A 15261-nucleotide genomic window follows, 5' to 3' on the forward strand; every position below is an offset into this window, starting at 1 on the left:
AGTCATGTCCCACCAGCTGAGGTGTCTTTTGAGTCATGTCCCACCAGCTGAGGTGTCTTTTGAGTCATGTCCCACCAGCTGAGGTGTCTTTTGAGTCATGTCCCACCAGCTGAGGTGTCTTTTGAGTCATGTCCCACCAGCTGAGGTGTCTTTTGAGTCATGTCCCACCAGCTGAGGTGTCTTTTGAGTCATGACCCACCAGCTGAGGTGTCTTTTGAGTCATGTCCCACCAGCTGAGGTGTCTTTTGAGTCATGTCCCACCAGCTGAGGTGTCTTTTGAGTCATGTCCCACCAGCTGAGGTGTCTTTTGAGTCATGTCCCACCAGCTGAGGTGTCTTTTGAGTCATGACCCACCAGCTGAGGTGTCTTTTGAGTCATGTCCCACCAGCTGAGGTGTCTTTTGAGTCATGTCCCACCAGCTGAGGTGTCTTTTGAGTCATGACCCACCAGCTGAATTGTCTTTTGAGTCATGTCCCACCAGCTGAGGTGTCTTTTGAGTCATGTCCCACCAGCTGAGGTGTCTTTTGAGTCATGACCCACCAGCTGAATTGTCTTTTGAGTCATGTCCCACCAGCTGAGGTGTCTTTTGAGTCATGTCCCACCAGCTGAGGTGTCTTTTGAGTCATGTCCCACCAGCTGAGGTGTCTTTTGAGTCATGTCCCACCAGCTGAGGTGTCTTTTGAGTCATGTCCCACCAGCTGAGGTGTCTTTTGAGTCATGTCCCACCAGCTGAGGTGTCTTTTGAGTCATGTCCCACCAGCTGAGGTGTCTTTTGAGTCATGACCCACCAGCTGAGGTGTCTTTTGAGTCATGTCCCACCAGCTGAGGTGTCTTTTGAGTCATGACCCACCAGCTGAGGTGTCTTTTGAGTCATGACCCATCAAAAGTGTTGTGGTGAAAACACATATCAAATAATAAGTAGAACATATCATCTTGGCAGCGGAGAGATAATGTTGCTGTTTCAAAGCAAATATCTTGCAATTCCACACATCCTTCCATGGAGCTGTATCTAGAAACAACCTAGATACATTTCGTCAAGCACAGTGGTTCCCAAACTGTGGGTCGCGATCCACAGGGGTCCAGGTGGGTTGCGGGATGACATTGTTTCTGCGTTGACAAAAATATACAAATAAAAATAACATTTTTACTGCGTGAACAATGTCATCCCGCGACCCACCTGGACCCCTGTGGATCGCGACCCACAGTTTGGGAACCACTGTGCTTGACGAAATGTATCTGCATTATTGTGTGTTATCGTCCTCCTCACCCTGTCTCTCTCTGTATTCTCTCCTATAGGGCATGTATCTGCATTATTGTGTGTTGACCTCACCCTGTCTCTCTCTCTGTGTTCTCTCCTATAGGGCATATATCTGTATTATTGTGTGTTATCGTCCTCCTCACCCTGTCTCTCTCTGTATTCTCTCCTATAGGGCATGTATCTGCATTATTGTGTGTTGTCCTCACCCTGTCTCTCTCTCTGTGTTCTCTCCTATAGGGCATATATCTGTATGATTGTGTGTTGTCCTCACCCTGTCTCTCTCTGTGTTCTCTCCTATAGGGCATGTATATGTGTCCTCCTCACCCTGTCTCTCTGTGTTCTCTCCTATAGGGCATGTATCTGTGTCCTCCTCACCCTGTCTCTCTCTGTGTTCTCTCCTATAGGGCATGTATCTGTGTCCTCCTCACCCTGTCTCTCTCTGTGTTCTCTCCTATAGGGCATGTATATGTGTCCTCCTCACCCTGTCTCTCTCTGTGTTCTCTCCTATAGGGCATGTATCTGTGTCCTCCTCACCCTGTCTCTCTCTGTGTTCTCTCCTATAGGGCATGTCTCTGTGTCCTCCTCACCCTGTCTCTCTCTGTGTTCTCTCCTATAGGGCATGTATCTGTGTCCTCCTCACCCTGTCTCTCTCTGTGTTCTCTCCTATAGGGCATGCTTCTGAAGAGGAGTGGCAAGACCCTAAACAAGGAGTGGAAAAAGAAGTATGTGACGTTGTGTGACAATGGCCTGCTCACATATCACCCCAGCCTGCACGTGAGTACCACCTGTCACACACACACACACACACACTCGGAACATGAACACACACACACTATACATGAACACACATGTATCACTCATATTATACACACAGGTCACTCATGCTTGCACAAACATGCACACACACATCACACTCTGATGGAAGACTATACAGGCGGCGCCCGTTGATATGGTAACTCTAAGTCACGTCAGATTGTAGAATCTGGGGTTGGACGTTTTTTCTCCTGTTAGTTCCATTCTACCTGTCCAGCCCTGCTACAACCAGACCAGCTAGTTGGACAACTTTCTCTCTGATTATTACTGCACATCATCCCGATGACACTACCAACCACCTAACAATCCTGTTGTAACCTGTACCCCTCCAGTCTCCGTGTGGAACAACAGAGGTCACTGGAGTCAACATCACTCAGTGTCTCTGTCGTCTGTCTGTCTGTCACTCTGCCCTCTGCTCTGGTTTTCTATCTAATGGTTCCATGTTACAGCAGCGGGTCTGTCCGCTTGTTCCCTGCGCTGCTAATCCATCAGCCACTGTGTTGGCCCATTAGCGGCAATGCTAAGCCCCTGTTTCCTCCTCCTCCTCTGCGTGTGTGTGTGTGTGTGTGTGTGTGTGCTTGTTGCAGCGGAGGCACACACCCACACAGAGCGAGCAACAATATTAATTAGAAAGCCCACATGGTCTGTTTGCACAGGGTTGACGTTGATGATGTGGAATAGCACCACTGTAATGGCCTGCTCTAATCGCCCGCCTGGCTGCTCTGTTGGCAAACACAGGACCACAACGTCCCCTCTCCTGGCCCTGATACCACTTCATATCACCACTATCCCTCCTTTCCCTCGCTCTTTACATCGTTCCCCCGGATTGCAATCAGGCCTTATTGTTAATTAGAATGGAAATCATTTTCCTAATGCCACACTGACTGGAGTCTAGACATACATGTAGATGGATGGGTAGAGGAGGCAAAGCGGAGGAGGCAAAATCAATTTGCTCTAATTTGATTGGGTTGGATTAGTGGCCCAGCTACTGCAGTGAAACAACCACAGGGGCAGAATGAGTGGAAGGTAAATGTAGGAAAACTAAATTGCTCGATAGCAACCTGAAGGAGAGCCGTAAAATATGATCAAATCTATTGAAAATCTCAAAGGTGTTGAGTCCCTGGGATGAGTCCTAACTTACTATTTTCACTACAAACGCACTCTCTCGCACACTCGCACACTCCCATACACACTCGCACACTCCCACACACACTCGCACACTCCCATACACACTCGCACACTCCCACACACACTCGCACACTCTCACACACACTTGCACACTCCCACACACACTCCCACACTCCCACACACACTCGCACACACACACTCGCACACTCCCACACACACTCGCACACTCCCACACACACTCTCACACTCCCACACACACTCACACACGCACTTGCGCACTCACACACACACACACACACACACCTGCACCTCCAGCACCGAGCTGAGCAGGTTTTCCTGATCGTTGTGTATCTGCAGCACAGGCATCAATTACTGTGTTTGCGGAGGATAATAGAATCAAAGCCAATCAGCAACGCTCCTAATTGCCCGACTATGTGCAAAGAAATCACATTAATACAGCTAATTAAGTGGATGGCAATAGGATGCCATGTAATTGTCAGGAAAACTAGGAGTCACGTCAGAGAAACTGGTCCAAGTGTCAAGGAGTCCTTCAGTTGTTAGTTTGTGGTGTGACTGATGTCATCTGATCATGTCATATTTATTCACACTGTTTAGTTGTAGGGGACCTTGGGTGATTAAATGCTATTTTATGCATTGATTACTTAAAAAAAATATTAGATGTTATCTTGACTGTATTCATCATCTTTCTCAAGTGTGTTGTCTTGACCGTACCCACGCGCACACACACACACACACACACCAACCGCACGTACACACACACAAACTCTGCTCTTCCCCCCCATGCTGTGCAACTGTGTTGTTGGGAGCCCCAGCTTCCCTTCTCTGCTCCTCCTCATCTCTTCTCACTTTCCTCTATCCTCTCCCTCTCATATCCTCTCCTTCTCTCCTCCTTCTCTCTCCCTTCTCTCCTCCTGGGCCGGGCTGCGCTGGGCCGGGCTCCGCTGGGCCGGGCTGGGCCGAGTTGGGCCAGGCTGGGCCCTTGTAGCCTCTCCAGGGACCCCAGCTCAAGGGCTCTCTGGCGACTTGTTAAGCCGTGTTGAGAGCACTTGGCTTTGAATTGGCCTTTTGTTTGCCTCCTGCAAGAGGGAGGTGGTCCCGACAGCCTCTCAGGATGCTCCTTGCCTCTCAGCCCTCACACACACACATTATTAAAACACACACACACACACACATGATTATGAACACACACAAAGTCTTGAACGTAATCACACACTCCTCCGCTTGGTTCAGAATGGTCTTTGATTGTGTCACAGTGGGTGTGAGAGTCTGAGAGAGCTTTGTTTCTGCACATGGTCTCAGCCCTCATTCATGTTTGAGAGGGGTGACTGACCCCTACTCAGTGTGCTCCCTGTCTGAGATACACACACACACACTTCAGGGACTGCTGCCTTAAAGAAACCATCATTTTTAATGAGGACTACAGTCTTTTATTAGTTTAATATTGATCCTGTAAACACCAACTGTCAAGCCCACTGGAATCACAAACCTGTTATGTTGTCTCCAGGGACGGATGCTGCCAAGTAGCTTAACCCCTCCCTAATGCCTCCTACATTTACATGTAGTTATGTTGTTATAGGTAGCTAGGCCTGTACATATCAGAACTATGTAACCCACAACAATGCAGCTCTGTATTCTGAACAAACCCCCTTGTCATTAGTTATAAAAACAAATCCTTATTTATCTTTAATCTATACGTGTGTATTGATAGCAGACTGTTTCGCTGTCTGTCTCCTGTAGGACTACATGCAGAACGTCCATGGGAAGGAGATAGATCTGTTGAGGACCACAGTGAAGGTCCCAGGGAAGAGGCCTCCCCGAGCGGTGTCTACCTGTGCCGCTGTCCCCAGCCCGAAGACTAACGGCCTGGCCAAGGACATGAGCAGTCTGCAGCTGGGACCTGGTGGCCCTGGTGAGAGACGGAGAGACACACATAGACACCTCGTCCCACAGACACACGTCCCTTGTGGGCCTTTATGGGCCCTGGTGAGAGACGGAGAGACACACATAGACACCTCGTCCCACATACACACGTCCCTTGTGGGCCTTTATGGGCCCTGGTGAGAGACGGAGAGACACCTCGTCCCACAGACACACGTCCCTTGTGGGCCTTTATGGGCCCTGGTGAGAGACGGAGAGACACACATAGACACCTCGTCCCACATACACACGTCCCTTGTGGGCCTTTATGGGCCCTGGTGAGAGACGGAGAGACACCTCGTCCCACATACACACGTCCCTTGTGGGCCTTTATGGGCCCTGGTGAGAGACGGAGAGACACACATAGACACCTCGTCCCACATACACACGTCCCTTGTGGGCCTTTATGGTCCCTGGTGAGAGACGGAGAGACACCTCGTCCCACATACACACGTCCCTTGAGGGCCTTTATGGGCCCTGGTGAGAGACGGAGAGACACCTCGTCCCTTGAGGGCCTTTATGGTCCCTGGTGAGAGACGGAGAGACACACGTCCCTTGTGGGCCTTTATGGGCCCTGGTGAGAGACGGAGACACCTCGGTGGGCCTTTATGGGCCCTGGTGAGAGACGGAGAGACACCTCGTCCCTTGTGGGCCTTTATGGGCCCTGGTGAGAGACGGAGAGACACACGTCCCTTGAGGGCCTTTATGGGCCCTGGTGAGAGACGGAGAGACACACGTCCCTTGAGGGCCTTTATGGGCCCTGGTGAGACACACACGTCCCTTGAGGGCCTTTATGGGCCCTGGTGAGAGACGGAGAGACACACGTCCCTTGAGGGCCTTTATGGGCCCTGGTGAGAGACGGAGAGACACACGTCCCTTGAGGGCCTTTATGGGCCCTGGTGAGAGACGGAGAGACACCTCGTCCCACAGACACACGTCCCTTGAGGGCCTTTATGGGCCTGCAGTATTTTGTTGTAATTTACCTTCAACAAAAATAATCAAACAATGAACCATAAACCATAAACCATACTGTTGATGGGATGAATATACACACAGACATACCCACCAACACACACAGGCACAGACACACCCACCAACACACACAGACACACCCACCAACATGCACACACACAGACACACCCACCAACATGCACACACACAGACACACCCACCAACACACACAGGCACAGACACACCCACCAACACACACAGGCACAGGCACACCCACCAACATGCACACACACAGACACACCCACCATCACGCACGCACACAGACACACCCACCATCACGCACGCACACACACACCCACCAAAACACACCGCACACACACCCACCAACACCCATGCACACAGACACACCCACCAACACACACGCGCACACACACCCACCAACACCCACGCACACAGACACACCCACCAACATGCACGCACACAGACACACCCACCAACACACACAGGCACAGACACACCCACCATCACGCACGCACACAGACACACCCACCAACACGCACGCACACAGACACACCCACCATCACGCACGCACACAGACACACCCACCATCACGCACGCACACAGACACACCCACCAACACACACAGGCACAGACACACCCACCATCACGCACGCACACAGACACACCCACCAACACACACAGGCACAGACACACCCACCATCACGCACGCACACAGACACACCCACCAACACGCACGCACACAGACACACCCACCATCACGCACGCACACAGACACACCCACCATCACGCACGCACACAGACACACCCACCATCACGCACGCACACAGACACACCCACCATCACGCACGCACACAGACACACCCACCATCATGCACGCACACAGACACACCCACCATCACGCACGCACACAGACACACCCACCATCACGCACGCACACACACACCCACCAACACACACAGGCACAGACACACCCACCAACATGCACACACACAGACACACCCACCATCACGCACGCACACAGACACACCCACCATCACGCACGCACACACACAGACACACCCACCATCACGCACACACACAGACACACCCACCATCACGCACGCACACAGACACACCCACCATCACGCACGCACACAGACACACCCACCATCACGCACGCACACACACACCCACCAAAACACACCGCACACACACCCACCAACACCCATGCACACAGACACACCCATCAACACACACGCGCACACACACCCACCAACACCCACGCACACACACACCCACCAACATGCACGCACACAGACACACCCACCAACACACACGCACACACACACCCACCAACACCCACGCACACAGACACACCCACCAACACACACGCGCACACACAGGCGCACGGCTCCAGGAGGACCAAACTAATAGCATGAATATTCAGTGACCCATAATACATGTACTAATTACTGTCATGAATATTAATGCAATCAGAGTCCTCTCTCCACTCAGGCAGCTCCAGACATGAGCTGTAATGAGAGAAAGAGAGGTGAGGGAGGGAGGGATGGAGGGAGACAGAGGAGAGAGAGACAAATGATTCACTCAGCTGTTAGGCCATGAACGGTTTGATTTCAGCAGAGGGCTGCTGGTCGAGTGTTCCTTTGTGATCACTGTGTGTGTGTGTGTGTGTGTGTGTGTGTGTGTGTGTGTGTGTGTGTGATTCCTGTACATGCGAGTGTGTGTGTTTGATTTCAGCAGAGGGCTACTGGTCGAGTGTTCCTTTGTGATCACTGTGTGTGTGTGTGATTCCTGTACATGCGAGTGTGTGTATGTTTGCGTGTTAGTGCACATTTGCGTGTGTGTGTTTAGTATGTTTACAATCCACGGTCATGTCTCCAGTGGGTCAGAGTGTACTGTATCAGTGTGTATTCTAGCAACAGCAGCCGCTTTAGGCTCTGGGCCAAGGTGGTGCTGTTCTCATCACACCCAGCCTTCGCTTCAACTTCACACTGAACACACACACACACACCCTGACTGAGGTAATTGACTGCGGTAAATGCGCTCCGCTCTGTTCGGCTCCGTTTATGGTCACATTAGCCTATTATAATGCTAATGCTTTATGTGGAGCCCCCAGCACATCCAGATACATGTATTGAGCCAGGGGCCACAGTGAGGGAGGGCCCTTACTATGTCCCCTGTGGTGTGGCCTATTGCAGTAGACGTAGCTGAATCCATTGTGTTGTTTGCTTTGGGGTCGAGGTTCAACTTGATTTATTAGGGGGTTCTCTTTAGTCGAAGGTGTAACAGCAGGATTTCTTTATTCCATTTCATTTAGTTGTGTTGCCAGTCGGTCCTCATTGTAAACTAAGGAAACCTGAGCACTTTTCTTTCTAATGTAAACGTCTTTGGAACCTTGAGTTGGTTTCAGTAAATGATGGAACATTCAACAAAAGATAAGTTTGACAACTGACTGATAGACGTCCCGGTTTCTCCCTCGCTCTCCTTCAGGCTCTGTCACCAGTAGTTTGTCAGCCTCTCAGATGGCCAGTGGGATCAGCTTGGTGTCCTTTAACAGTCGTGGGGACGGCATGCACCAGAGATCCTACTCAGTCTCCTCCGCCGACCAATGGAGCGAGGCCACCGTCATCGCCAACTCAGGAGTCAGCACAGGTATGAGGAAACACACACACACACACCGTTAAGGAACCAGGTACTGGACTGAAAATGAATCAGGCCACCCCCAGACCCAGTCTTTTCTTTCCTCCTGTCCATGGGTCCCAGATGGGCTCTGACATGGAGCTCCGCGGTGGGGAGCCTGCCTTAGTACAGGCAGCCTGAGAGCAGAGCTCCGCAGGGGGGCCCTTCTCCTCCTCCGCTGGGCCTTTCATTCGTCTTCCATTGATCTGCCTGCCAGGCCCCTAATGCTGTCTTAACTGTTTATCAAACTAATGGTCACTCAGAGACACACATTAGCAAGAACACATTTATCCTCACATGCACTGGGGGAATCTGGTGTGTGTGTGTGTGTGTGTCACACAGCCACACACTCTGCCGCACGCTGAGACTGACAGCTGTCGGATCGAGGGTGTGTCGCCGTGACGATGAGTCTGAGTGACAGGTCCCCCGTGTGTGTTGGGCCCGTTGGCCCTGCGCTGCTCTCCTGAAATAACGTTTAAAGTTGTGAAACACTCTAATCACATTGGCTCCCAGGGGCCTCAATGCACGCGCACACACACACACACACACACACAGCTGATGCCCACACTAGTACCCTTCTGTCACCTCGTTCTCTCCTTTTGCCAACTGTGGGCAGCTTATGCAAGTCAGTTCAATTTCACTCAACTTTATTTGTACAGACATTTCTGTAAGGCCATTTATCAATGAACACAAACTGTTTCTTTTTAACGGCTAAATTAGAATGAGTGTGATTGACATCTGTGGATTGGGGATATGATGGAGGTTGACATCTGTCAGTTTAACAAAGCTTCTGTTTAATCCAGCTAATTAACACCCCGTTAAAATCTGTGTATTTTCGCAATTCCCATTCTATCACAGTATTCATTTATGCAGATCTAAAATAAAATGGGTGTACATTGTGTGTCTGTGTATAACTGTGTGTGTATTGTGTGTCTGTGTATAACTGTGTGTGTATTGTGTGTCTGCGTATAACTGTGTGTGTGTATTGTGTGTCTTTGTATAACTGTGTGTGTATTGTGTCTGTGTATAACTGTGTGTGTGTATTGTGTGTCTTTGTATAACTGTGTGTGTGTATTGTGTGTCTGTGTATAACTGTGTGTGTATTGTGTGTTTGTGTATAACTGTGTGTGTGTATTGTGTGTCTGTGTATAACTGTGTGTGTTTGTGTATAACTGTGTGTGTGTCTTTGTATAACTGTGTGTGTGTATTGTGTGTCTGTGTATAACTGTGTGTGTATTGTGTGTCTGTGTATAACTGTGTGTGTGTATTGTGTGCCTTTGTATAACTGTGTGTGTGTGTATTGTGTGTCTGTGTTTAACTGTGTTAGTGGATGTTGGGGTCCTGGAGGCGTTGAGAGCTCTGTTCTGAGCTTGTCTGAAAGCATCACGGCCCCTCAGCCTCTCTTTATATAAATAACCTTTACCCAGCCCCTTAACGAGCCTTATCCAACCCCTTAACGAGCCTTAACGAGGTGCCCCTCCTCTCTCTCCACTGTGTCGTGACTGGGATGAGTTGTGATAGCTGGATGACTAGTTGACCAGTGGCTCCAGGGCCTGAGGAGTCATCACCTTCTGCCCCCAGAGCCCAGCCCAATGAGAGCTCTCAGGGAGAAGAAAAGGAGGACGTCTTTGTAATTAGTTGTTCTGTAGTGGCCGTCGGCTATTTGCCCTCCTCTGTGGCCGTGGGCTTCTAAAGGACTCTCCTCTGTGGAGGGGCGGTTGTGTCTGAACAATAGTCTGCTGCTTTGAGACTGTCTTCATACGAACCCTTTATCTAAACCCCACACCTTTTACACCAGGCCTTGTGTAAGTTACCTGCCTGTTTTTAATCAGATTACATTATATTCTCTCTGCTCCTGTCTACTCATGTATAATATTCATTTGCTGACGTGATGATTCACAGGAAAACAAGTCCCTTCAATCTAGACCTGTCATTTCTCCTATTGGTGGAGGGACCTAGTGCTTCACAGACAGTAATGAGTCCTATTGGTGGAGAGACCTAGTGCTCCACAGACAGTAATGAGTCCTATTGGTGGAGAGACCTAGTGCTCCACAGACAGTAATGAGTCCTATTGGTGGAGAGACCCTGTGCTCCACAGACAGTAATGCGTCCTATTGGTGGAGGGACCTAGTGCTCCACAGACAGTAATGAGTCCTATTGGTGGAGAGACCTTGTGCTCCACAGACAGTAATGAGTCCTATTGGATGAGGAACCTAGTGCTCCACAGACAGTAATGAGTCCTATTGGTGGAGGGACCTAGTGCGCCACAGACAGTAATGAGTCCTATTGGATGAGGAACCTAGTGCTCCACAGACAGTAATGAGTCCTATTGGAGGAGGGACCTAGTGCTCCACAGACAGTAATGAGTCCTATTGGTGTAGGGACCTAGTGCTCCACAGACAGTAATGAGTCCTATTGGTGGAGAGACCTAGTGCTCCACAGACAGTAATGAGTCCTATTGGTGGAGAGACCTAGTGCTCCACAGACAGTAATGAGTCCTATTGGTGGAGGGACCTAGTGCGCCACAGACAGTAATGAGTCCTATTGGTGGAGGGACCTAGTGCGCCACAGACAGTAATGAGTCCTATTGGTGGAGAGACCTAGTGCTCCACAGACAGTAATGAGTCCTATTGGAGAATGAGAGAAGAGATGAAGACATCCACACACTAGAAGCCCTGTAGCCAGTAAGTGGAGCTGAGGACGGGAGAGGACAGCTGCAGGGTTGTTAGTGTGTGGATATGTGTCCTTTCTCCAGTTAAATAAATATAGGATGGTTATGACATCGATGGCCTCTGGTCTGTTTGCTACTCTCAGTGAACACGCCCCCTTTATCCTCTCTGCATTGAGCTGCCGTTTCCCCTTAATGGTGGAACAATGGGAGCAGTAATACTAATGAGTGTCTGTTTCATTAGGAGGCTGTTGTTCCCTAGACACCTCCAGGCCTGTAGGAGCCGGGGGGGATGAACCAGGGACAAGGGAGGGAAAGGGGAGCAAGCTAGCGTTCCTCCCTACTCAGGCAGCTTGCTGTGGGGCTAAGGGCTCGCTGGGCTGAGCTGGTCGAGGCCCACAGTCGCTCCAACCTTCAACCCTCTGACTAACATAGTGTTCCTATTTTCAGTCCTCCGTGGCTGGGGGGGGGTGTCCCTGGCAAGGCATCTTCCTCCTCCAGCTCAGGAATGCACAGGCAGGAGCAACCCTGTTCCCTGGTTTTCCCTGTCCATGTCTCTCTTACAGTGGCTAACAATATAGTCTCTACTGCCTTTCCTAGCTTGATTTGGTGACAGGCTTTAAAATGACAGCCCTGTCAGGATATCTCAGCATTTCAGTGATCTGAACCTTTTGCCTCTGGTCCTGTGTGTTTTCCAGAACTGGAAACAGGAAGAAACGTATTTGTAGTTTGTGTGTGTGTGTGTGTGCGGCGCAGTGGCCCTGTGAAAGATCCCATTGTGTGTGTGTGTGTGTGGGGGGGGGGGGGGGGGCAGCAGCAGGTGTCTTTGATTTGGCAGACCAGGCTGTGGAATTTCATGCCTCAGGAGCTGCACGGCCATCCTCTGATCTTCTACCGTAAAGTAGCTGACAGACAGGAAGTCACTTTACCTCCACTTCCTGTTTACTATCCTCACTCAGAGTTGGTCTGCTTCATGCTGTTGTCACTAGTTACCACAGCCATCAAAATAGCTTGTTGGTCTTAATTTAAGCTTAGGTATAAGGTTAGCAGTGTGTTTAAGGTTAGGTTTCAAATCAGATTTTAAGAATTGTAGTCATGGACGGGGTTAAGCCAGAATTATGACTTTGTGGCTGTGGTAACTATTGAAGACCGCTTCACACACAAGGCTGGGATATTATTATGCATTTACTGTCAATGATAATAACACATTTCATTTGTTGAGCGCTTTTAATTTACAGACAGAAATCACAAAGCTCTTTACATTGTGAGCAACCATGTTATCACCCTATCAAAGAGCACAACAGTGTCTCAATGAACCTCTCTTTATACCAGAAGAGCGAGAGAGAGGCGAGCTCACAGAAAGAGAACGAGGAAGACTGTTAACCTCTAGCGTCGAGCAATCCCGTATCCGGGAGCGTAATCATAGCCTCAAGCTCATTAGCATAACGCAACGTTAACTATTCATGAAAATCGCAAATGAAATGAAATAAATATATTAGCTCACAAGCTTAGCCTTTTGTTAACAACACTGTCATCTCAGATTTTCAAAAAATGCTTTTCAACCATAGCTACACACAAGCATTTGTGTAAGAGTATTGATAGCTAGCATAGCATTAAGCCTAGCATTCAGCAGGCAACATTTTCACAAAAAACAAGAAAAGCATTCAAATAAAATCATTTACCTTTGAAGAACTTCGGATGTTTTCAATGCGGAGACTCTCGGTTAGATAGCAAATGTTCAGTTTTTCCAAAAATATTATTTGTGTAGGAGAAATCGCTCCGTTTTGTTCATCACGTTTGGCTAAGAAAAAAACCCGAAAATTCAGTCATTACAACGCCAAACTTTTTTCCAAATTAACTCCATAGTATCGACAGAAACATGGCAAACGTTGTTTAGAATCAATCCTCAAGGTGTTTTTCACATATCTATTTGATGATAAATCATTCGTGGCAGTTTGGTTTCTCCTCTGAACCAAATGGAAAAATGCACGCAGCTGGAGATTACGCAATAATTTTGACGGAGGACACCAAGCGGGCACCTGGTAAATGTAGTCTCTTATGGTCAATCTTCCAATGATATGCCTACAAATACGTCACAATGCTGCAGACACCTTGGGGAAACGTCAGAAAGTGTAGACTCATTCCTGGCGCATTCACAGCCATATAAGGAGACATTGGAACACAGCGCATTCAAAATCTGGGGCACTTCCTGTATGAAATTTCATCTTGGTTTCGCCTGTAGCATTAGTTCTGTGGCACTCAGACAATATCTTTGCAGTTTTGGAAACGTCAAGAGTGTTTTCTTTCCAAAGCTGTCAATTATATGCATAGTCGAGCATCTTTTCGTGACAAAATATCTTGTTTAAAACGGGAATGTTTTTTTATCCAAAAATTAAAAGAGCGCCCCCTATATCGAAGAAGTTAACAACAGATACTGAGGGCGCCAGTGGAGGGATGATTGTAGAGAGACATGGGGGAGGCTGCGAGTGAGGGAGGGGACAGTGTGATATGTGAAGGTAGAGAGAGGAGGGAGGGAGGGGATAGTGTGATATGTGAAGGTAGTGATGTAGAGAGAGGAGGGGGAAGCTGCGAGCGAGGGAGGGGATAGTGTGATATGTGAAGGTAGTGATGTAGAGAGAGGAGGGGGAGGCTGCGAGGGAGGGAGGGGATAGTGTGATATGTGAAGGTAGTGATGTAGAGAGACATGGGGAGGCTGCGAGGGAGGGAGGGGATAGTGTGATATGTGAAAGTAGTGATGTAGAGAGAGGAGGGGGAGGCTGCGAGGGAGGGAGGGGATAGTGTGATATGTGAAGGTAGTGATGTAGAGAGACATGGGGAGGCTGTGAGTGAGGGAGGGGATAGTGTGATATGTGAAGGTAGTGATGTAGAGAGAGGAGGGGGATATGTGAAGGTAGTGATGTAGAGAGAGGAGGGGGATGCTGCGAGGGAGGGGATAGTGTGATATGTGAAGGTAGTGATGTAGAGAGACATGGGGAATGCTGCGAGGGAGGGAGGGGATAGTGTGATATGTGAAAGTAGTGATGTAGAGAGACATGGGGAGGCAGCGAGGGAGGGAGGGGATAATGTGATATGTGAAGGTAGTGATGTAGAGAGACATGGGGAATGCTGCGAGGGAGGGAGGGGATAGTGTGATATGTGAAAGTAGTGATGTAGAGAGAGGAGGGGAATGCTGCGAGGGAGGGAGGGGATAGTGTGATATGTGAAGGTAGTGATGTAGAGAGAGGAGGGGGAGGCTGGGTCGGGGGGAGATGCGGGTGAGGAGAGGGAGGAGGGGCTGCAGATGTGAGGGCTGTTAATCCCGGGCGGTTAATTGTGCGCTCCAGGATGGCATCTTGTCAGCAGAGATAAGTTGTCACGTTTTCCACTTGAGCTGAGACTAAACGATAGTCCAATAAGTTATGTCTGTCCTTGAGGCTGTCTGTTCTGTTCTGGGCAGCAGGCGCTACATCAGTGTGATAGGAGCTCGCTCCGTGCCAGCAGCCCCCCCAACCCCACTGTCCACATCAGTCCCGCCGCCCACGCTGATATTGATGGGAACTGAATGTTATTTTATTCCGCCGCAAGTCACAGCTGTCAGCTCAGCGCATGAAAAGTGAAGCGTCTCGTGGCCTCCTTGCCTGATATCCTGGGCCAGCCAGGGGAGGCGGAGGAGAACAGCCAAATGAATGGCAGCTTCATCCACTGGCTGCTATGAATGGCTCCATAGAGCTGGACACATCCACACTCAGACCCTGTATTACTGCTTCCCTAGCTGGACACATCCACACTCAGACCCTGTATTACT

General features: G+C 49.5%; 1 protein-coding gene across 1 annotated transcript in view; it reads left to right on the plus strand.

Annotated features, from left to right (window-relative positions):
* The window catches only part of LOC139373907 (arf-GAP with GTPase, ANK repeat and PH domain-containing protein 1-like), a 101774-nt gene that overhangs the window by 23243 nt on the left and 63270 nt on the right, over positions 1-15261 (plus strand). Inside the window, exons 5-7 of the mRNA XM_071114999.1 lie at positions 1928-2032; positions 4958-5129; positions 8600-8761. Coding sequence (XP_070971100.1) covers positions 1928-2032; positions 4958-5129; positions 8600-8761 — 439 coding nt within the window. The remainder of the gene's footprint in view (positions 1-1927; positions 2033-4957; positions 5130-8599; positions 8762-15261) is intronic.

The sequence above is a fragment of the Oncorhynchus clarkii genome, chromosome 18 (assembly GCF_045791955.1).
Source record: "Oncorhynchus clarkii lewisi isolate Uvic-CL-2024 chromosome 18, UVic_Ocla_1.0, whole genome shotgun sequence".
In the NCBI taxonomy this organism is placed as follows: Eukaryota; Metazoa; Chordata; class Actinopteri; order Salmoniformes; family Salmonidae; genus Oncorhynchus; species Oncorhynchus clarkii.